Source organism: Colobus angolensis, unplaced genomic scaffold (assembly GCF_000951035.1).
Source record: "Colobus angolensis palliatus isolate OR3802 unplaced genomic scaffold, Cang.pa_1.0 Scaffold126, whole genome shotgun sequence".
Lineage (NCBI taxonomy): Eukaryota > Metazoa > Chordata > Mammalia > Primates > Cercopithecidae > Colobus > Colobus angolensis.
Window position 1 is genome coordinate 5,793,870 of NW_012113808.1, and position 24,835 is coordinate 5,818,704.

At 42.3% G+C, this 24,835-nt stretch overlaps 1 protein-coding gene across 2 annotated transcripts in view; it reads right to left on the reverse strand.

Moving 5' to 3' along the window:
- Window positions 1–24,835, reverse strand: part of LMX1A (LIM homeobox transcription factor 1, alpha) — a 156,462-nt gene that overhangs the window by 130,711 nt on the left and 916 nt on the right. For both annotated transcript variants that reach the window (XM_011933354.1, XM_011933353.1), the window contains exons 2-3: window positions 24,466–24,563; window positions 22,047–22,233 (exon numbers count right to left, since the gene is read on the reverse strand). In XM_011933354.1, the coding sequence (XP_011788744.1) occupies window positions 22,047–22,233; window positions 24,466–24,541 (263 nt within the window). In that variant the 5' untranslated portion in view covers window positions 24,542–24,563. The remainder of the gene's footprint in view (window positions 1–22,046; window positions 22,234–24,465; window positions 24,564–24,835) is intronic.

Consider the following 24,835-nt stretch of genomic DNA (forward strand, 5'->3'; position numbering starts at 1 on the left):
GCTTGCAGTTTGAGTTCAGCCAAGTTAACTGCCTACTGGAAATTTTCAAAAATAAGATATAAATATTATTTGAATGAACATAACAATTCAGGTTATTGATAATGTGTCCTGTCCAGGATACAACTTAAAATTATTAACATGACCCAAACTCAAGCAGAAGGATGATCAACAGAGGCCAGCCCTCAAGTGACCCAGATGCTGGAATTAGCTGACAAGGATTTTAAAGCATCTAGTAAAACTATGCTCAATGATGTGAAGAAAAATATGCTCAAAAAAGGAAATGATAGGAAATATCAGAGAAATACAAACTATAAAAAATCAAATGAAAATTCAAAAGCAATACTGTCCAATAGAAGTTTCTGCAATGATGGAAAAGATTTGTATCTTTGCTGCTCAATCAGTGTCATTAGTCACATGTAGTTATTGAGCACTGGCAATGTGGCATCTAACTAAAGAAATCTTTTTAATTCATTTAAATTTAAATGAGCAAATGTTGCTAGTGGCTACTAGGCTGTGGAAATCTAGAATTAAAAAGTACAATATCTGAAGTAAAAAATTCACCAGAATAGCTTAACAGCAGATTGGAAATGACAAAAAAGTTTATGAACTTAAAGACAGACAAACAGAAGTTATCTAATCTAAAGAAAACAAGGTGGGGCCAGGCCCGGTACCTCACACCTGTAATCCTGGCACTTTGGGAGGCCAGGGTGGGTGAATCCCTTGAGCCCAGGAGTTCGAGATCACCCTGGGCAACACGGCAAAACCCTGTGTCTACTAAAAATACAAAAATTAGCCAGGCATGGTGGCAGGTGCCTGTAATCCTAGATACTCAGGAGGCTGAGGCATGAGAATTGTTTGAACCCAGGAGGTGGAAGTTGCAGTGAGCCAAAACTGTGCCATTGCACTCCAGCCTGGGCAACAGAGTGAGACTTGGTCTCGAAAAAATAAAATAAAATAAAGATAAATAAGTAAATAAAGAACACAGGGGGAAAAGACTGACAACTATAGCAAAAGGAACAGAGGAAGAGAGTAAAATGGATGTATATAGTTCCAAGGCTCTTATATGTTATGTGCAATATTAACTGTAAGTATACTGTGAATTTTTAAGGAGGTATATTGTAATCCTGAGAATAACCACTAAAAAATTAACAATAATGTGAAGAGATATAGGTTAAAAACAATAAGTAAATTAAAATAAAATTCTTTAAAAATTCCATAAACGAAAAGAAGACATGAAAGGAACACAGAACAAGCGACAGAGTGCATAAATAGAAAGTAACTAGCAAAATGGTAGACCTGGCTCTGACTGTATCAATAATTACATTAAATGTTAATGAATGAAAAAGACACTTGAATTAAAAGAGATAAAATGTCAGAATGGATTAAAAAAAAAAAACAAGACTCAGCTATCTACTGTCTACAGAAAATATACTTAAAAAAACAAAGATTAGGAATAAGGCAATCTGTTTCCTATTTTTAACTATTACACTATATATAATATATGAAGTACTTTCCATTTCTAAAGTCCAATGATTCCACCTGTATATGAGTATATGCATATATATACACACATAGGTATGTAATGTTAAATATTTTTATACTCAGAATACAATTACAATAATTAATGGTCAAATTAATGTGCACCCAAACCCAGAAGAAATTGTGGAAAAGAAAATGTATCAAGCAAACACATCCACCGTTGCTTATTTTGTTTCTCAACATTCATTCTATCAAGTAATAAGATGGAGTTTTGGGGTAATTGTATCTAGAAAAATCACTTCACTTATTCTTAGACAGTGACTTAAGCCTATCTTCTTAGCAACAGAACTGCCTCAGAGCTATTTGCATTTAAATTTTCATGGAAAGAGTTGGCATAACCTTTCCATATAGCGTGGTGACTGAAGCAGACAGCATCTCCAGGGCTTTGTCTTACACACAAAGCAGCTGTGACACAGTGCAAAGAGCACCGGACTTGCCACTAGAAAACCTGAACCTCACTCCCATCTATGCCTCTTTTAGAAACCATGCAGCATTGGAACCATCACTTGGCCTCTTGGAGCCTCAATTTCCTTATCTCCAAAGAGATTATGGTGAGTCTGTTTTCCTAGACTCACTAGGCCTTTATTCTTACCTCTTTGCCTGGACTGCCTTCCTTCTTTTTGTTTTGTTTTGATTTGTTTTGAGACAGAGTTTCACTCTTGTTGCTCAGCAATGGCGCAATCTCGGCTCACCACAACCTCTGCCTCTTGGGTTCAAGTGATTCTCCTGCCTCGGCCTCCCGAGTAGCTGGGATTACAGGCATGAGCCACCACGCCTGGCTAATTTTTTGTATTTTTAGTAGAGACGGGGTTTCACCATGTTAGGCAGGATGGTCTCCATCTCCCGACCTCAGGTGATCCACCCGCCCCAGCCTCCCAAAATGCTGAGATTACAAGCGTGAGCCACCGTGCCAGGCCCCCTTTTCTTCTCAACATTTGCTTTTTATCCTTCAAGGATTCACTCAAGGCCACTTTTCTCATGGTGATACTCCAAGTTTTGAACAACATCAATCTCCCCCTTTTAAATACGAATTTAAAATTTTTTTAAATTTCCCATTGCATTCACTGTCTCTTCTGCACAGTTTTTCTCTAAATGATAAAAATCATTTGTTCTCTACATGTTTTGTTTTTATACACCTTCACCCTCCAAAACACTTTATAGTTCTTGAAGCCCAAGGACATCGTTTATACACACACACAAGCATACACACAAACACGCACACATACACAATGAAAACACCAGGCTCAATAATAATGATGACCTCCCTAGCTCTTGGGCTCCTTGTTCTAAAAAGAAGCAGTTACATTAGGTGTTTTCTAATATCCCTTGTAGGGATTGTCTATGACTCTTAAATATTAATAAGAACTCACAGCTATATGGCTTTCTACAGATTTGAAGCACCTTTGCATAGAATGTCTCATATGACAACCACCTGTGACATAAATTGATTAGTATCTCCCTTATAGAAGTGAATAAATTCAAGCTAAGGAAAATTAAACACAGTGACTGGCAAAGACATAGGTGAAGGGAAGCCTAGTGACTGATAAATGGACTCACATAGACAGAGCTGGGTCAAGACACACAAAACGGCTGCACCACTAAATCCAAGATTGAGATAGTATGAATCATTTACATGAGACTGCCGACTGACCCACAGACAATATGAACAAAGCAATGAATGGATTGCTGGATAGCAATCAACTAACCAGCTTGCAATTCAGTTGAAAAGGCACAAGCAAAAATTAGTAGACACAGAATAGTCTAGCAATACAATCACAGCTGTCTCCAATTCCATAATGATGATGATGATAATGATGAGTTAAGTTTTAACTCATCATCAACTTAGTAACAGTAAGTTTTAAATTATTTACATTCATCATCTCATTTAAAACTCAAAACATTCTTTTGAGGTTGGTAACTAACTTTAAATGGGAAGAAACTGAGGCACAGAGATATCAAATACCCATCCAAGGTCACACAACTAATAAATGACAAGTTTCAAACCAGGTCTGACTCTCACATACCCTGACATTATTTCCAAAGTAAGCATACATAATCACATGACTAATTATGAGGAAGCTAAATACTGTGCCACGTTGCTTAAATTAAATTCTTTTTATGCTAATGTTGTCCTGACCATGAAAGGAATTGAGAGGAACCTCACTCTTCTTTACACCCAGCAAGTCTATAACTGTAGAGGCATTAGTGCAACAAGCTATGGGAAGAGATCTCTTTCAGGGGCCCAAGACCAGTCTCTCGATCTCCTGAGAGAAGGGCAGAAGCCCTCCAGGAATGCCCAGTCTCTGGCCACTGTGCCTGGGAGCTATAGCCCACCTCAGTCAGTCTCAGGAGGTCTAGAGTCACCCTTCAAGGGTGACGAGGGAGGAAATTCTGTCCTAGAGTATTCCCTGATGGAGTAATTCTTCCCACAAGTCCTGAATTTTTTTTACCTTGAATTGTATTGCTGAAACACCACTCCTTTGTTAAGAGGTTTAACAAAGTTAAAACTTGTAGTTTCAAATTTGGAAGAAAATATTTCTATGTAAATTAGTTTGGGTTCTGAAATGGAAAGACAGAATATAGGATTACAAATTAGGAATAACTTGTATTATTTACTTAAAATATGACCTTCTTCTCTTTTAAACTTTCAATATTCACTGCCCACAGTTTCGCATGGTACCTTCAAAGTGAATCTTGGAAGGGTTGAGAGAAAACTGTACATGATTTCCTCAAAAAATGAAAATTTGAAGACTTTGAACTCTTATAAAAGCAAAAATACATAATGTATGCATAAATTAATAATTGTTATAGGCACACTTGATAATTTGAGTGTATTTCCATTCACTAAATTAATATTAACAAATGGATTAATTAGGGAGCATTTTGTGGTCTCATTTATAAAGGATGATCAATAACTCAATAAATCTTGTCATTATGCATACCTTCTGAGAGAGAGTGGGCCTCTCTTAAATACAGTATGAGACACGTAAAGTTCACACATATTTGTGAAATTCGAGTGCGTTATTTCCCTCCTGACAGCTATAATCAAGTCAGTGGAACACAGTTCGACATTCGATTACCAACAAATGATCACAATTAGCAAAGAAAGGTAAACATAAGCCTCCTTAACAAATTTGCTAATTATTTTTCAGCTTGGGAGTAATGTACCAAATAAATACTGGATGACCACAGTTTAAGTTCATCAGTCAGTTTGTATAAACCAACAAGGGTAAGTATATTTTATCTTCTATTTGAAGCTCCTGATCTTAAACCAAGTATTTCTTGTTCTTGATTTTTTTTTCTTCAATCTGATGTATGTTTTTACTTTATGAGGCAATCTGTCAGCTTTTTACATCCTTTTATAATATCAGGTATATCCACTGAGAATTCTTAGAGAAGTAATGCTGAGGTTTAAAGGTAATGAAAGAAACAAGCCACTGGTATGAGAATAAAATTGCCCACGTGAGCTTACTCTGCAATTGGTTGGTATTGCTAAACATTACCAAGTAAATTATTAGTATAATTAACTCCCATTTATCAAGAATCTTTACTAAATGCTTTATAGCATACATATATTTAATCACTAAAACGTATGTAAAGAGCTAGTGCCTGCCTTTTAGAAATAAGGAAAGAGATTCCCCAGGTGTTAACAGAGCTGGGATTTGAACCCATGTCCCTGTTGTCGGGGGTGGGGTGAGGTTTGGGGTTGAGGGTTCTCTATGTATCTTCCTGTCCTTCCTTCTCACAATGTTATTTCCTTGTTAGAATGTGCCTAATACTTAATACTTTTCCTTCCTTCCAGATCACTAACCTTTAACCATTTCGGGATCACAGGACACTTTCAAGATCTACTCAAATCTAGGGGCCCTGTTCCCCAGAAACAGACACAAACAGACAAGAGAGCCTGCAAATATCAACATCACTGGATTTTTCACTTGCTTGCCTCCTTTACACTTCCCCTTTCTTTTTGGCCTCTGAAGATGTTTTTAAAGAATAAAGTAATGGTGCTAAGAAGCAGAATACTACCTTGTCCACATCCAAGAAAAGCCTTGCTCTACCCCTACTCCATAAGCCTCTTTAACAAATTTGCTAATTATTTACCTCTACTGCAAGCCCTCTACCTACACCGTTGCCATCTCAGTACAGGTCATCACCACACACCCAGCTCAGGGGAAATATCTTGGAATCATCCTTCTGTCTTCACTTTCATTCACTCTCACATTCAATTACTCCAGCCCTTCCTTAACGACCTAATGCCTATCCTATTCCAGGCATCAGACTTGTGAACAAAACGATAGTCCTTGCATTCATGGAGATTACAATCTGATGGGGAGAACAAACAATATATTTAAATACTAAAGAAATAAACTACAGCATATTCTGGAAGATAATTAATGGTCTGGGAAAAGAGAAACTATGCAGAAATTATGGGAAATGGGGAGAGTAGGAGTGGGTTGAAACATTAAATAGGTGGTCAGAGTAGGAGAATATGGACGTTTAGTACACACACGAGGGAGGAGTCAAACTTGTGGATATCTGGAGAAAGATATTTTGCTTATTTTATTTCTTTCCATCTAGAATATAATCACTGCTGTAACCCAAGTAACTGTAACAATGCCTCATACATAGTAGTTACTCAATAAGTATTGGTAGACAAAATAAATGAATGAATTAAAATTTATCTTTCAAGTTGAAACTGAGGGTTAAGGCCACAATTCTAAATCTTACTCTAAACATAACAATATCTTTAATTAAATGATAATTTCAGAGCATAGAGGAAAGAAACTGAGTCACAATGGATTCACCTTTTGAAGGGAAGATTGAAAAGCAGCTATGCATGAAAAATGATAATAATCTGAACTCCAACTCTAAAAGAACCAAATAGGAATGGGTTTTAGAAAACAAAGAAACAAATAGTAGATCTTATACCAAAACGGGCTTTAAAATTAGAAATGATCCTTGAAATCTGGGACTTCTCTAAGCTAAGTGACTCACTAATAAGGCTGTCATGAGGTGCATTGTCTCTTGCCATTGAGACTTAGTAAGACAGATGCCACTAATCCAGAAGTGCCATCTTCACCCCGACTGCATTCCCTACTTCAGAGCTGCATTTCCAGAGCACTCACTGTGTACTGATGTCCTTGGATTTTAAAATAGCTTGCTTGTGGCTGGTTAGCTCCATTATTTACCTCTTGGTGCTCCTGAGTCTAAGGATATGGATTGGGTCCCCAAAGACACCAAGAGGAGTTAACTCAGTTTCAGTTGGCCAGAAGCTACAGCTTTGAACTTGCCCACTGACCCCACATAGGCATATCCTCAATTGTGCTAGTGGACAGAGTGTGTCTGTGTGTGTGTGTGTGTGTCTGTGTGTGTGTGTTTCTGTGTGTGTGTGTGTGTTACTACCCCGAAAACGGCAACTCAAAGTACATGTTCCATGTTTAAGAAGGTTGCCAGCAGCCATTGAGGACTGATTCACCCCTTATGCACAATTTAACATCAAACCAAGGTCTGGGACACATCTTTTTCCATTAGCATCTCTTAAAAACACTATTCAATTCTAAGAAAGAATAAGTACTATCTGGACTGATGCCACACTAATGGGAAGGCTACCAGAAAGACATATTCTCCCTCCGTTTTGTCCCCAGAAATTAGCACAATCTGGTAAAAGTCAGGAATATGAGCTCCCTGGATTCCACAGCTTGTGACTTTACTGATGGTGGGCCTTACCACATTGCAGGTAATGTGAGCTTCAGAACCTTCTCTCTCTCTGATTAGCCAGCAATGTCAGGGCAAAGCTGAAATCGCTTCATCGTAACAGTTTGACCTCTGCAATACTGCACATCATTAAATTTTTAAGGGAGTTCATTGGGAAAGTCCTTTAATCCTTTAATAATTGAGTTGGGGGAAAGGGGCCAGTGATGGAGAGCATTTACCTGAGCTGATATTAACTAGGTTTGCCTACTAATGGCTTTCCAACAATCCCACTGTGTCCATGTTGCCATTTAAAAGAGTGCATTTCATTTGGCCCTTGCTCTTTAACTGTCAACAGGGAAATTGAAAAATAATACGTCATTAAGTATTGCAATTTGTATTACAGCTCTCTACCCAAGTCTCCCTTCTAGCTCTATTGAGCTCAGTCCAAACTAAGGTCTAACAACCAGTTGACAAGTAGAAAAATCCATTCCATGAATTAGTTGGATATCTATGATATCAAATAACCCGTCACTAACATATTTTCCACTGAATTTGCTGGCCACAGAAGCAGAGCCATTGGAAAATACTTGGCTTCCTTGGTAGCACCAAGTTCAGTTTAATTCCCTTGTAAGCTCAGAGGTCTGGCCCCTTATGACCTTGTCACTGTTTCTTTTCTATGGTTATATGGATATGACAGCCCTAGACCTAGGGAAGTATTCCCACCTGACCACACACTGTTCTCCCTCTCCCTGTCAAAACAATTAATTCTCCACCATTGCACACATCAGGCAGTTTGTGAGCATGTTCCACACCTCAGAGAGCTCAAGGTAAAGGCACTGCAATAAATGGGATCATCTCAAAGAGGTTAAATGATTTGCCCAGGCCCAGCAAGCCAAAGCAGAGGCAAAGACAGAATTAAAGCTCAAAGATTCTGAAAACCCACTGTTATCCACTAGTCACCCTACTCTCCAGTCTGGGGAAGTAAATGTATTAACCAACCAAGTGGATAACACTACAAAACAGCAACAGCTGGGTACAGGCTGTGTCACTACAGTCTGGTAAACACGGAAGATGGTACCCACACCCTGAACTCTCTTGTTTTGAGAGTCCTCCTAAGCATCACAGAAAGCAAAAGCTCTTCAACTGACAGGCATGCACATAGGCACAGCTGACTGGTTCCCAGCCTGGGGAGGCTTGTAGACCCGTCTTGGGGAATTGGCCATGTGGTGGTGTACTTCGGACAACATGCAATAGAGCTCTGCATGGATCAGGAGCAAACACAAAAAGAGGTCAGGCAGGTGAGCTTTCCACTGAGATGAATGGTATCTGAAGAAGAAGGAGATAGGTGGGAGCCTCGCTCTACTGCCATTCCCAGGCCCATGACCCAGGAACGCATTGCCAAAGCAGCTCTGTGAGAAGCTCTCACCTACTGAGTGGTCTTGAGGACTGATGGAAAGCAGACCCACCACTGCCAGCCCCTGTACCGCAGTGATCAGTTCCAACCAATTCACAGGGTAATGCACAAAAGAACAAAGGGAAGGAGTGGTTGGGAAGGAGCAAAGCAGGGGCAGAACCTGTGCCCCAGATGTGTCCCTGACCCTTCCCCAGGTTTCTCCTCTATCAAATGGATGCCCACTCTCCCGCCTGGATCTTCAACTTCCTTCCTTCCCTGGCTAAATTCACCTTAGCCATCAAGCAGGCTCAAAACTACCTCATTCTAAGCATCTTCCCTTCGTTCTATCTCTACCCCAAGTGCTATCTTTTCCCCCCATCTTTTTTTCACTACCCATCTTCTTGAAAGAATGGCCACATCACTCCCCCTATTTCTTCAACTTCTTTTTATTATATAGCTTTTATATGGTATAAAATGCTGTCCTGTAACCTCTATGCCTCTAGCAAACCTAATTTTGTTTGCTTTGCTCTGTTGCCCGGGCTGGAGTGCAGTGGTGATGGTTCACTGCAGCCTGGAACTCCTGAGCTCTAGCCATCCTCCCGCCTCAGCCTCCCAAGCAAGTGGGACCACAGACACGTGCCACCACACCTGGCTAATGTTTTGCTCAAGCTGGTCTCAAACTCCTGGACTCAAGTGATCCACCGACCTCAGCCTCCCAAAGTGCTGGGATTACAGGCATGAGCCACTGTACCTGGCCAAAACTACTCTTAATAAGGGCAAACAGGAAGCCCTACTTCTTGAAATTCCCTACTACTGCCCTGCCTTCCAGAACTCCACTCACTCCGATGTTCTCCCCTGCCTCTGTGTCATCTCATTACAGAATCTCCCAAAGCTCTTTGAATTCTGGTGTTCCCCACAGAGTGAACCTTGGCTCTCTTTTCACATAGTACACCCTTGGGCATTCTCCTCTTCTCATATTTATATGACAATGTATCCCAAAGTCTTGTGCCCTGGCTAGTTTCCAGATCTTCTTTCACAGTTGCCTCCTGGATATCTCCACCTGACTGTCCTGCCAGTAACTTAGCATAACATGTTCACAGTTATTCTCATTGTCCGCTTCTGCCTGTCTCCTGCTCACTTCTTAAATTCCCTCTATGAGGTACTGACATGACAGTCCACCTTGTCCCTTCTGGATCATCTTCAAATCTTCTCTCTTTATCATCCCTTTCCTCAGTCAAAAGTCATGACGTTCAAATTATCCTATGTCAGGAATATTTTCCAGGTCATGTTTGTCCTCTTCATTCCCAATGTCTCACCTTAATTCATATCCTTATTATCTCTTGACTAGACTATAGCAACAGCTATCCAAGTGGTCTCTGCCAGTCTCTACCCAGGCTTCTACCAGTGCCCCTGTTTGCCACCAGAATTACCTTTCCAGAAAATAAGTATGGCCACAATATTTCATGCTTAGAAATCCCTGCTGGCTGCATACTAACCACAGTATGAAACTGAATGTTCTTTGCATGTTACACAACACTCCTAGCCACTTGGCATGATTTTGCAGTCCACAACCAGCCATACCCTAAATGCACTTGATGTTGTGGCACCACCATGTCCACGACCAGTGACCACAGTGACTAGCACACTTCCTTTTCAGGACTTCATTCATTTGCACATGTTTCTTCCTCCACTTGGATTCTACCATCCTCTCCCCTTTTCCTACATTCCCAGTCATCCTCCAAGAGCCAGTTAACATGTCACCTTTTCCATGAAGCTTTTTAAACAACCCCAAGCAAGTTATGTCATTAATTTATCTATTCAACTAACATGTATTCGCTGAATACTGTGCAAGATTATGAAGATGCAGGGGTTATGAAACAAAACAAAAACAAGAAGTGTCTTCCTTCATAGAGCTTATGGTCTAGTGACACAGACAATAAACCAAATATGTGTGTGTGTGTGTGTGTGTGTATGTGTGTGTATATATATATATATGTATATTTCAATTTGTAATAAGTGCCTTGAAGATGATGAATAGCACATGGTAATATAGAACCAAGGAATTTAGATAAGCTGGTTCTCTATCCCTGTGGCCAGCCTTTCTTAAAATAATGTTACTCTTTTTTTCAAACATCTGCTTAATTTACATGTCTAAATAGTCTCTGCTAGACCTTTAGTACATCAGTGATTTGTTTTATTCATTTTTACATACCAGACACATACAGGAATTTAATACGGATGTTTGATGATTAAATGAATGAATGAGTGATTTAATTAATGAACCAACTGTTTATAAGCGTCTAACTCTAAATTAGAAAATTCCACATGCAACTAGGTAAAGTACATTCCAGTTGCTCATATGTTACCTGAAATCTCCAGTTTCATTAAATATCAGTTTACACATATTAAATTCAGACACATATTTCACCTCTCCAAAATGGACTAGAACTAGTTGTAAGAGAATAAAATTTCAGCAATGGTGAGAGAAATAATACAATACAGGAATACTCCTTAAAAATTGGGATTCCATTATCACTTTTTGATACAGCCAGGCCAAGTAACAAACAAGAGGGATGTCAACAGTTCTGGAAATCAGCCTCCACTGGGGGCACAGTGGGATCTTTTCTAGCTAAGGCTGAGGTTTGTTTGAAAATACAACACAGTTCAGAAGAAAACTTGGAAAGGGGTTATGCAAGGAATGGATGGACAGCTGCCGGCTGGTCCCGATGGAAGTTATGCTGGAAGCTCCGGATATGATATTCAACAGTTCTGCTGCCAAATGTGCAGACAAGCTCCCGGGACAAAAGTCACCAATAGCAAACCCTGGGAGTTGGAGAGAAAGAAAATGGATTCCGCCTGCCTTTTTGTCCTTCTTCTAGAGGCCTGGGGGGAAGAACAGCTATGCTGTATGCTAGAGGGGCAATAGAGATCAATGTGGATAGTGTGGGATAGGAAAGGATGGGCAAGGACAGCTTTGTGTGTGAAGGAGTTGGATAAACAAGAGCAATGATTGTACACGAGCTGATTTCTCATACACATATAGAGGCAATCCCCAAATCCTAAAAACTTCCTTTAAAACCACAGAATACTATAAACAGCTGACCATCGGGAGGCTGCCTGAAAGCTCAAGTATCTAGCAGGTGGGGACTTGTTTTCCAAGAGCTGGTTCAACAGGACAAACTGAGAATTGTGATCTCACTGGGGTGTGAACACCAGAATTCAAGCAGCAGATGGTGTGATTTAGTGGAAAGGCCATTGGAAAAGGAGTTAGAAGCTAGGGACAGCATCCCAGTTTCCTCTTCCCCAACAGCGTGACCTTGGGCAAGTTGTTAACTTCCCTGAGCCTTTATTTCCTCAGCTATAAAGTGTAAGAGGAGAAAACCGAAAACCTCTCCTTACCTAACTTTTAAAACTGTTGTGAGGATCAATAGAGATAATATATGTGAAGGTTCTTTGAAAATTGAGAAGGATACATTTTTTCAATGAATCATTTTACAGCATTTTCTGTGAGCCAAGCATTGATCGGCATGCATTTCAAATATTAAACAAAAGTGAACCTTTGAGGTTGGTACTGTTATTATCCCTGTTTTAGAGAGAAGAAATGGGCACAGAGCAAGTAAGACCCTTGCCCGTGGTAACACAGCTAAGGAACAGCGGGACAAAGATTTGATCCCAGATGCTCTGGCTCCTAAGTCTATGCTCTTAACAACTACACTGTCTTGGCTTATCATACACAGCTTCTAAAGCTATGTATAAGCTTTTACTCATGTATAAATAATAATAATAACACCCAATCCTGTAGAGTACTATACACTTTACCAAAAGGCCTTTCAGGTTCATTATCTTCTTTAATTTTCTCAATAACCTTATGAGGTCATTATTCTCACATTCTGTTGTATAGATGAGAAAACCATTGCTTGGACACCTGTTGACAGTAGGATATGTGTTTCAAATTATTTTTTCAGTAATGGAGAGAGAGATACAGTGCCCAAACCACTCATACCTGCCTGTCTATCCCCTTCTGTCTATGAATACGGGTTTTTTGAAATGGAAGATCCCAACCAAAGACAAAGCATAAAGAAAATAAAACTCAGAAGAAAAAAGTGGGTGCATAATACTGACCAGCCATTCATATAGATAAACAGGGAAGCCTCCTACAAAGTGTTATTTGCACAAAACTATGTCTTCCACTAGTGGTTCCAGTCTAGAGCCTAAAATTCTACCCTAAGATAGTCATTCCTTTGACTGAACACCCTTCCAGTTAAAAAGTATCTTCAGAAGAATAGAACATTATCTTGTCCATCCCAATGTGAATTATTTCATAACAGTCTCCCAATTTGACAGCTAACTAAGAGCCAACTCTAGCCGGCACACAAAGCAATATGAAACATAAAAGGTCACAAGATGGGTTCAGAGCATGAGACAAGCAAGAAGGCACAGCCAAGCTGAGATTCTGAAAATGAGGCTTAGAAAAATAAGTGAATCCAGAAATTCAAGGTGCACAGAGCTCCAGGGGAAAGAGGTGTGTGATCAAAACTCCAGCCGAAAAGAGGCAGAGAGGGGTCTCCTGGGATGTTCTTCTCTTCTGGGTTTCCAGAGTCTATCTCATGGCACTGCCAACTGGTTTTCATCCCTGAAGAGCTATGCCTACATCCCTGTGAAGATGGTGGCTGTCATTACCGGAGAACACATGCACAGCAGGAATTCCTGCCACAATGTGAGGAGGAGTAAGAGGAGAAAGAGTGAGGGGGTAGCCAATAGCAGGGGAGGAAACTCTAGATGGTTATGTTTAAAAGGATTTGTTCCACTGTCAAAACCAGAAAGCTCTCCCTAAGAGCCAGCTTTAGAGAAGGAAGCCTGCAATGACAGAGAGGAGGCGGGATGTTATTAAGGAAGCTCTTTGGAAAGGAGGCTGAAATAAGGGAAGAAATATTAGGCAAAAGGCAGGCATGTCCATAAAAATCCACCTGTGGACTGTGATGGACCAGGAATGCCTGGGGGATGCACAGAAACCAGGCTCTAGTGTTTCTCAAAGGCTCCTAAAGCCACCCTGATTCTTTAGGACAAGGACAGCTCTTTAAATCCAGGCCATCAGAGCACTTGCCCATTCCTGATTCTCTCCAGTGACTGGGATAGGACCCAATGACTGCCAAGCTTGTGAAACTGCAAAACTGCAAAAACTCACACTTTCTCCTCTCAGCTGCCCATTCCCTTTTCAGGGCCCCATGCTCAGGAGAGACATCGATCTCTCCCCGCCCTGGAGCTGGGGGCCCCAGGCCAAGCTGGCATCAGCTCCCACTCAGGCTCAGGCTGTCGGGTGCTCAAACAAAGACATATTCGGACCCTCCTGCAGAGACAGGGGGCCTATTTCTGGGCCCAGAGGGAGCTGGCCTTAATCTGTTGCACAATGAATGACAACAATGTTAAGAATGAAAATATGGTTTGGGGGGATAGTCCCCAGGAGCCCAACATTTTGGTATTTAAAGGAACTTTAATGAGCTTAAGAGGCTAATCTGGAGTTCAGGAGGGGGTGTTTTGTTTTGTTTCGAAAAGTCCTTTTAAAGATTCCTGAGGCTTGATAGGGAGGAGGCAACAGAATTGTGAGTCAAGGCGTGGCTGCTGTGCAACTGAAGGGGCGGGATGGAATTAGAGAGGAAGCTGCTCCAAAGAGCTCCTCTCATCGCAGCAGTAGAACCTGGTGCTCAAGAGATGAAGGATGCTTCTTTCCAGGCTGGATAAGTGTGATGTTCAAAGAAGTAACAACAGTTGAGAATGAGTGACGTGTTTACGTCCTACCGAATGCCAGGCTTCTGGCCAAATGATTCTCCTGGTTTATTGGTGACAGCATCAGACTCAGGCACTTGGCACCTCTCTCACCCACCAAAACACACCCACCTTAGTAGCAGGACATAATCCAGCATCCATTAAGGTACCAGGCATGGTCAGAAAGGTTTTTAGAGGCCCCTAAATGGTTACCCAAAGAGTAATGGTCATGAGGTCATGCATACTTGAGAGTTATGCCACTCACCATCTATTTGCCTGAGCCTCACCCAACTGAGTGGCCACGTGACTGTTATTTTGTGTATCTAAAAGGCTAATTAGACCAGGTGCAGTAGCTCATGCCTATAATCCCAGCACTCTGGGAGGCTAAGGTGGGAGGATCACTTTGAGGCCAATAGTTCGAGACCAGCCTGAGCAACATAGCAAGACTCTGTCTCTACTAAATAAATAAATGGCTAATTAGAAAATCAAAAGAACACTAACAGTCCACAAAAATGGTTTGGGCAAAAACTGAGGCAGTTGACGAAATGGAGTTTAAGCAACATCTGATAGGTGGTTGCAAGAGTCAAGTTAATAGAATTCCACAGGGTATAAGGGAGGGAGAAGGGGACAGAGGCAGATGTGAAGTCCAGATACAGCATGTGGTCCATTCCCAGCAACGGTGGACATTTAAGATATTTTTAATACAGATGGAGTTCAATTGGACCTGTAGGATAAGGCAGTCCAATCCATAGTGGCCAGATAGCTCTCAGAGATAGATAGCTCTATCTATCACTCTATTATACAACAATAATAATAAAACACAGATCTATCTATTGGTGCAAGGATACACTGGAGGCCCAGAGAGTCAGAAAGGCCAGACATATTTGCTGTTATCCAAAAATAGGATTCCCAAACTGAAATCTTGAAAGGCTGGAAGAGATCAAACTCTTTCATGTGACTTCAGTTAGAGGACTAGGAAAAGCACAGTCCACTTTGTATTTTTAGTTGTTATGACATTATGGTGCAATAATGGGGAATCTGGCAATCGTTTCATTAAATTCTAGCTAATCTGTGCATGGCAGCAAGGCGACAAGCTCTACAGATGACTTGGTTGCCTTGGTTCACCACTGTAAAGAACAGCACAGGGGTAGGCTTTCAAAATCCTTTTTTAACTACCCAGATGGGGCTATTTGTGACGGGACTAAGTATACCCACAGGGCAGGAAACCGATGTAGGGCTACAGTTTTCTTCCTTGCACCATGTCTTCACTAATACTTCAGGGTTTCTACTGCATTCCAGTTGCATCTGCTGTCTAATGCCAAAAGAAACTTAATCCCTATCCTAAGTCTCATTTTATTTATTTTCAGTAGTGTGAAAACAAACATGTAGCAAGATTACAGTGTTTACACCTCCTTTTTAGCCGATATAGCTCTAATCCTCCCGTTAATTAACACCAGGGCCATAGCAATTTTATTAATTTCATCTTGGTTAAAAATATAGACAGATAATTGTGCTTTACTAAAATAACAATTTGACATTTGGGGGGTGTTCGCTTCATTTTAGCAAGACGGTTGGACAGATTTTATTTAAGATATGACAAGGAGACACAAAGATGCAGTCGACATTGGTCAATGCTAACGTAACTAATTTCAGTTATGATAAAATGACTAAAATACCTCATATCATGCTAGTCAAAGGAGACTAAGGAGAAAATGTTGATCCTATGGGGTTCCAAACTAGAATCTCCCTCTCTTTCAGAAAACAGGCCCTTCTAAGGGGGCCCAAAGGGGAAAAAGGCATCTTTTCTTTGTCCTCTGTGATATTTGCTCCAGAACCTTTTCTACACTTTGCTCTTAAAATCACCAACTTCCCCCAACCAAATCTGAAAAGGCAGCGACTGTCTAATGTTCCTAAGAGACTTCTTGAAGAAAAACATATAGAATATTCCTAAGAGGAAGCCTCAGCCATGCTGGAAATAGGGCTGAGCCCCCCCACATAGGAGCCTTTCTGCTTCTCTGCAGAGAGTAGGAGAGGCACATCTCACCCCATCCAGCCCCGAACCCTCTAGCTCACCCTCCAAGTGGCTCATATGGGAACTTCTCTCTGAAGATGCGAAAGAGCATTTACAAATTCATGTCAGAAAAATGTTTATAAAAAAGAAAGAAAGAAAACTGAAAAACACTGACGTAGAGCTAAGGTTTCAGAGTTAGAGCAGAAATTATTTTTAAATCTTTCTCTTGTGGATGTGATTGTGCTTTTTTCCTCATAATTCATTTTCCAGTGTTGTATATCTGTACTTAATAACCAAGATTGTAACATTCAGCATTGGTTATTTTGAACTTCATAAAATCCAACAATGCCATTTTGTAAAATGCATTTATTCTAAGATGCTTTAGTAAATTTCTGATCGTATCATGAGCATTTTAAACCTTTGTCTACTTTCTCCCTTCTAAACACTATGACCTAAATAATTTGACTATAAAAGAAAACATAGCTGATAATGAAATAATTGGAATTGTTCTCATTAGAGAAACAGCTCCTGCCCACTATCTCCAAAAACCTTCCCAGAATTAAAAAGCAATAATGAAGAGGCTTCCCTGAAATTAGTGGTCTTTCGATTAATACAAATGTTATAAATAAGAAAAATGAAAAAGCAAGAGCACAATGAACGATCAGGAAAGTTACTGGCACTAAAATCTGAATATCAAAAGCTATTTCCTAGCCAGGTAGGTGTAATATGTAAAACTAGACTGAATAAATAACTTTCAAAAATGTGTTCCATTTATGTAAGGATCAAAAGAATCCCATAAGCCTACTGTAAAAAGGAATGTTCATACCTAGTATTTTAATTCCCAGAATACTGTTAATATCTACTCCTGCTATCTAATTTTATTTCAAAATTTTAAGTCTTAGATTCCAAGAAAGTCTTTCCCAGGGACCAATACATATAAAAAGAGAAAACACCTCTGAGCAGGGAATGTTTCCAATCACCCTCTAAAATTAAAAAGGGAGAAAAAGAGAGAGATTAAGTGCCTGCACAAACACAACCACAGCCCATGGATGGTGCTTACGCAGAGCTAAGCCCCCTGCAATTTAACACAGACATCAGTTTATTGCCTAGCTATGTTTGATTTTTATATTCCTGAAATTTTATTGTGCCAGGAGTGGGGCCAACAAAAGATAAAGTAAAGCAAAAATGTAACAATTGCTTCTGTCATTCCATCTGCCGGCCCCTTTCATGAGTAACTGCATGCCCAATTTTGATCTCCAAGTAATGTCACAGTAATAAAACTAAACTAACTCCTCCTCACACACACACACTTCCTCGACTACCTTGATAAAATGCAGAATTAGTTCATTACTGATGCTAATAGATATCATTACCCAAGTCTTTTTCACCATGGAGCTGCCAATCAGCCGGTCCAAAGAAAGATGCAGAGAAAGCTCCAAGTGTGACAGCCACTTTCCCCTTTTTCAGTCCCTTTCTTTGGAAAATTGGTCTGCTCCAAAAGAAAGGGAAGAAAACGTCCACTGGCTCTTTGAGGAAAGGTTTCCCAAGGCCTGTGATTTGCTGACATGCGGGGAGTTATGATGTTGTGAGAACAGCCCTGATGACAGCAATACTATCCCACACTGCTCCTAGGATGTCCAGAGCAATCCAAGGGATCATGATAAACTTCATATGTGAGGGCAGAGGGCCCCGCCTGACCCACAGAGCCAGGCACATGAAAGAAACAATAAAAACTTGATTTAACTGTGGGATCCCTTCCAGAGGGCTTAATTATCTATTGTATTACCACATTCCCATTATTCAGCAGTCTCTTCTGTCTCGGACTGAAGTCCAACTGCAGTATTTGTTTGGAACAAATTCAGGGAAAACTCCAAACTAACCAGATAATAGAGGACTCAGTTAAATAGGGAACAACCGTTATATAAATAGAAGTCCCCTAGGCTGGAAAATATTCTGGTTGTCTGCTAAGTTTCAGGAACGTTGAAGACAGTTGAATCCACTTTCAAAACATCTACATCTATGTTATCCTCATGTTTCATATGACATGGTACAGATTCATCAATTGTGTAAATGTTGTCATCCCACCAAACTAGCAATTTTTCCATGTTGACATGTCATAACAAAGATAGCCTTCAGTTCTTAATTTCTATACATTAGTAAATCAGTGTTCCACACTCTTGCCTTAAATGCTCATTTTCTGGGGGTAATCAGAAGATAAATTATTCCTAATGGCATCGCAGTATATGAGAAAAATACTTAATAAAACATCCTGAAGTCTTTCGATGAATAGTTGTGTGTGCAAGACGTCACTGTTAATTCTGCTTTTTTAATTAGAAAAACTTGGTGTTTGACATTGTGAAGGTGTAACAACTAGTTGAGAGAATGAAATTTTAACTTTTTAACTGGTTGCCTAACACCATAAACAGACAGCTAAGAATTCAAATGCAAAACTGCCCAACAGCAAGAAATTCACATACAGATGGCTAAGATAAATGTGATAAACTTGCTTTGTTAACATTATGCCTATGATTGACACTGAAAACTGTGCATTCACTATATATTCTTTCATTCAAATGTGTAGAAACAGCATTTGAATTTCATGAAATTTGGAAACCAAGGCACTGCCTGCATATTCATTTTTTATTAAGTGCTCCCTAACTTACCATCAACATTGTCTTACCACTTAACTTTCACCTCATTTTCTTCCCATTTACTTTGTTTGGCCTCAAATTTTTCAAAGATCCACCAAAAAAAAAAGCAAAGCTATTTTTACAATTGTATTTTTTAAAAAGGAAAAATGCTCTTTGTCATTGCTTCAGGACTATTGCCTAAAACTGAGTTGTGTTCCCTCTGGAGGATAAATATCTGGCCATTCCCGATAGCTTCTGTGCAATATCTAGTCCTACACTCTAAATGGAAGAAGGCTTTGATAAATACTTGATGGCAAGGACAACACAGATGGAAAAAGTGTTGAGCTATAAGCCTCCTGAAGGCAGGCTCTGAGACTTTTTCTCATTGTCCTCTCCTCATCTAGCCTAGCGTCTTGCATATAGAAGCTCCATAAAAGCTTACTGAATACAGAAGTGTGTCCTGAGCCTAATTTTTTTTACAGAACAAATAAAAATCTCTCTCCTTTTTCTCCTACAGATACCACCATGCAGATGAAGACCATTAAGATTATCAAATATATTAAAACCCTATTTTATTGGAAAATAATATAATTGGAATGGAGGATAGAGAAGAGAAAAAAGGAATTTTTAAAAAGGAATAAGTTAACCTAACAAGCAATTGATGGGCTAAGCACAGGCCAGTACTGCTATGATGCCATGAGCTAAAGAGGACAAAAAAATCAATTTTGGAAATCTATGGTTCCAAAAATATTTTTTAAATAAAATTAAAATCCTTCACTGAAATGTCAGCACCTCTCTGAACAATGTAGCTCACATCCCTCTGTAAAATCTTCTTGGTTCTGGCTAACAGCTGGCAAGTTGATCCCTGCAATTTTCCCTTTGCAGAAATAGCTTTGTGAGGAGAGAACTGACCCTCCTGGGCTAATAAGCCCAAACCGCGCCAAACCTGGAGGGCTGAAATGGAAGGGACATTGTTGTGTTAAGTACTTTACAACAACTGTTTCTTCTCCTCTTGACACAGCCTGACTTCCTTAAAGAAGATTTGACTGGCCAGACAGCTGTGTTGACCCTTAAGCCTTCTTTGATTCGTGATTTTTTTTTTAACAAACAGAATAGAAATTCACAATCCAAATCCTTTCCTAAGCCCCAATACTTGTGAATTTGCCAGTGTTGTGCCTGAAGGATGTGGACATTTCAGTAATCTATAAGCAGAAAGTTAAAGATTGGGTCTACACAATACCAAAACCTTTCGATGAAAAGCGAGAGAGAAAAAAGCGAGCAATCAGCCAGAAGCTTTATTCAAAGGTGATACTTGAAGTTGTGTGGGCTAAATCTATTTAACTACCTAAAAATTACACTTTTCACTCAGACACCATGTCAATAAACAGACAACCAAGAATAGAGACAGGCATATCTTCTTTCAAAAATGTTATCCATAATGATCACTTCACAGGTCGTCATAAGGAGTTTTCACTTTTTATATATTTCTGTATTGTCCAATTCTTCCAAAATCGAGCACACATTCTTTTAGTTCTGAAAAAAACCAAGCTATTATCTTTTCAAAACAATAAAAAAAAAATGCCTAGTACTCTCTCCACATGGGGGTAAAATTCGAGCATTTTTGGGCAAAAAGGCGGAGTGGCAGAAACAATTTTTTTGTGTGGTCACAGGGTCTAATCACTTTGTCAAGTTTTTAAACTTGCATAGCCCCAGACAGCAGGAAAAGAAAATACTTCTATTTATTCTCAGTGTTTTTTCCTATACAGAGACTTCTCCCGCTCATCCCCTCTCATTGTGTTTTTAATAACATGATAGAACTGCTTTTCACGCACGCTGACCTTCCTTTGATTATCTTCATGTAATGCTGTTCCTTTCATTCACCAGTGACAAATGCAGAATTTTGCGCGTGCACGCGCGCGTCCACACAGTCAACCTACACCAGTCCTAATGCACAAAAAAAAAGAGACTTCTGGATCAGCCACTTTTCTTCAATAATCTCCAAAGCTCTGCAAAGCCAATACCCTTATTAATTAAACATTTCGCAAGGAAAAACCGTTCCCTCTCCTTACACCTCCTAAGCTCCTCCCGGCACGCCCGGAGAGAATAAGGAAGTTCTCCGCCTCTCACTTTCTGGCCTCATCCAGACTTTGGTGTTATAAAAATCTGGTTTCGAAATATCCACTTTCTTAAATGCCTGCCTCCCATTTCTCCTCTAAACGTGCTAGAACGTTCGTGTGGACAGGAAGGAACTGAACCCGCTCCGTGGCAGAAGAGCATACCCACACCTGAACTAGGGTGGAGGCACAGGTTGAAGGAGAGGGCTTCAGTTCAGGCCCCAACTACTGTCCTAAAAGCCCCTGCATCAGAGGGTTCTGGAGAAAACCAGGAAGGCGACAGTGAAAGGGCGAACGGGCTGTGCGCCTAGCTCCGAATGGCAGGAGCGCCATTTCCGAGCCCAAACTGTCCGGACTCCAGCGAACAAACCCGAGCGGGAAACGCGCACAGGGCACAGGGGACAGAAGCTGCGGGGTCAGTACAGTCTCACCGCACCGCACAGGCGCGAAGCTGGCGCGGACACGAGGGTAACATGGCTTGAGAACCAGCAAGGAGACACGGGGTCACTGGCAACCCGCAGGGCACCCCGGTAAAAAGTGGAGACCAAGCTTGGGGGAGACCAAACTTGAGGGATTCCAAGGCTAACAAAGAGTGGCCTCCGGGAATGGCCGAGTCAGAGAAAGGGGCCTGGGAGGACTAGAAGGTAGGCGAGCAGACCGTGGAGGAGAGCCGTCGCGCGCACTTCTGCGGGACTCGGGCCACCGTTGCGCGCACCCGCGCCGATCTCTGCCCTACCACCTTCCCGTGAGAGACAATGTACACGACTGGGCTGAAGGGAAGTTCTGCTCGCTGGGCGTGCCTCTTGGGCCTTCCAGAAAAGGACTAGGGTAAAGGAGGACAAAGTCCTCGACGCACACTGATGCCAGTGCGTGGGGAGCGCTGCGGGGGCGCGGCCACTTACTTCTCGTAGTCATACTTGCAGTAGAGCTTCTTGTCCCGGTAGAAGCAGGTGGTCTCCAGTGGCTCTTTGCAGGAGGCGCACTGCACGCACTGCTCATGCCAGAAGCTGTCGTTGAGCCGCAGCAGAAACCTGTCCAAGATGACCCGCTGACAGCCCTCGCAGACAGACTTGGGGCTCACCGCTCTGCCTGTAGCCGCAACAGACGTTCGCGGGTGAGCAGCCCGGGCAGGTCGACCATGCCAAACCTGGCCGGGACCCGCTCCTGATCCCTTCACACCCACGGATTCCCCCAGCGCCCCCCAACCCAGGGAGTCTCTGCTAATCAACCAAGCTGAGACTTGGAAAAAAATCAAACCAAGTGGCGTTTCTAACAAACGGAGACTATGTGAGAAGGTTTAATTCCTAGCGGAGGAGGGTACAGAAATCAGTAATTGGCCTTTAATTAACAAACACACCCAGGTATGCTCGCAAACGTGTGCACATCCTGTAAGATTAAATTACATACAAATTTGTGCTCTCAGGTTTATTATGTCGTAATTAATTATTAAATCACTATGCCTGTCTCTGACTGTTTTAAAAACTGAGAATGCATAAGAACAATTTGGATTTTTCTTTGTTAAAACGCAGAGTTCTGTTCTATTTTTTGAGGGGAAACAAAATTTTCTCTTTTCTTCCTAAAAAGTCCTGGGGGTACAGAAAAATGTAGTCTCACTCCATAGCAAATCTAATATTATTCAAATCGATGAACCCCAAACCGCTGCGTCTTGACTGGCATGCAAATTGCACATGAGTTTTTCATAACTAAGAAGCGTCAAAACACAGGGAGGGAAAAAATTAGCGGAAGAAGCAAGCCGCGGAGTGTCCCGGCCGGGATTCCCGATGCCAGGCGCGTTCGGCAGCAGTGCTTGAGGGCGAAACGGGCCTCAAAGCGACTCAGCGGAGGCAAGGAATCCACTCTTTGCTACCCCTTGGACTTTTTGTGCTTTGTTCCTTTAGTTTGTAGGGGGCGGAGAGGTGGTTCAGGTGGCGACGCTTGGCCACCTTTACTGGCACTTTTCACAGCTATTGAAAGAAGGCCTTGTCCCACAGTAACAACACTCTTGCGCTTGTCCCCCCCCCCCCCGTACCAACACTCCTGCGCTCCCCATTTCCCGGCTGCACTCTCTGTCCACTCTCCCCTTCCGAGAGGCCAGGCCACCGGCTCGGGAGCTGGACCTGCCGCTTTGGGGATCGGACGAGGAAGGTTAGGAGAAGCAGCGAGATAGATCTCAATTTTACAATTCTATTTTCTTTCGGTAGGGTCTCGGCGTCCTGGGCCACGACCTGGGCGTTGAGAGCGAACGTGGGCCGGACCGAGGGCACAGAGCAAAAAGCGACGCCCGCTGTATACATAAATCCGCACCCGCTACCCGCCCGGGTACTGCCTGCTCTGGCCTCCGCTCTCTTCCGAGGCTGAGCAAGTCCAAAAGTTCCCGAAAGGGGGGTTCAAAGAGGGGCGCTCAGTGCACGTGATTTCGTTTCATCTGGGGTGTTGGAGGCGGGGAGATTCCTCTCTGGATTTGGTTTCTCCAGCAGAACTGTCTCATCCTCCACATTTATGCCGCTCTAGCGGTTCCGAGTGAAAGAGTCAAGAAGTTTAAAGGACAGAACGAAAAATCCCTCCTGCTAAAAATACAATAAAATAAAATAAAACTCGGGCTTCCCAAACTTGAAAAGCTCCGAGGGCGGAGTGGGTGGGGAAGCCGTAACCAGAATGTCTGGCTTCAGCTCTGCAAGACCCGTGTGTGGACACTCTTCCAGGGTCCTTGACTCGCTGCTCCTACTCTGTAGCTGCAAAGGAGTTGTGAGGGGGGACCCACAGGACCCGGCATCCAGCTCCAGTTAATTAATGCGGAGGCTAGGGCCCCGCCGCGCGGTCTAATCCCTGCGCTGAGCTGCCTACCGGCCCGGAAAAGTCTCTCTCGGCCGTGCCTATGGCTGAAATTGTGGCTGGAGTTGGTGGGGGAGAGAAGCCGCCTCGAACTTGGGCGCTCCAGGCCTCGGGTCTGGGCTGCTATTGCCTCTAGGCCGTGAGAAGAGGGCGGCATTTATGAGACGTCGATCAGCTCCGAGATTAAAAATCCAGCCCTGGGTGTTTTTAATCACTTGCCACTCAGACGCCTGCGAACAAGCTCGCCCGCCCCTCGCGGCTTTGGGGAATTCGGTGCCCGGTGCGTGAGGCCTGGGGCGGCTTGTTGGATTTATTTGGATAGGGACGACCCACAAGGACTGACGGACAGATAGTGATGGGGCTCAGTTTAGTGCATGAAGAGGGGCGCTAGCTCCCCTATCGCGGACCAGGTCCCAGAGAGCCGGGCTCCAGACCTCAGGGCCAGGCGGGAAAGCGAGTGAGCCCAGGACGCACGGCCTGAACACTCACCCAGCAGCGAGGAGAAGGAGGCCGAGGTGTCGATCGCGCTTTGGAAGTTCTCCTCCATCTTTAGGCCGTCCAGCATGTTCGGGCCGGGCCGGGAGGACCTGTAGAGGAGAAGAAACGATGCGTCTGACGTCCGTGTCCGCTGGGACTCGGCTCCCGCAGCCACCGCACTCCTGGGAAAGAACGGAGGGAGTGTCCAGGGCGACCAGAATCAGCCAGGAGGAGAGAGTCCAGCCAAGAGAATGTAGGGTGGGAGGAGAGATCAGTCACTGCGAACTGCTCTGACTGATCTAATTTCACTCGAAGTCAACATGTTATGTACTCAGGCCTCCGCCCCCCAACTGCGTTTCTCCTTCTCCTGCCCGCCCCCCCT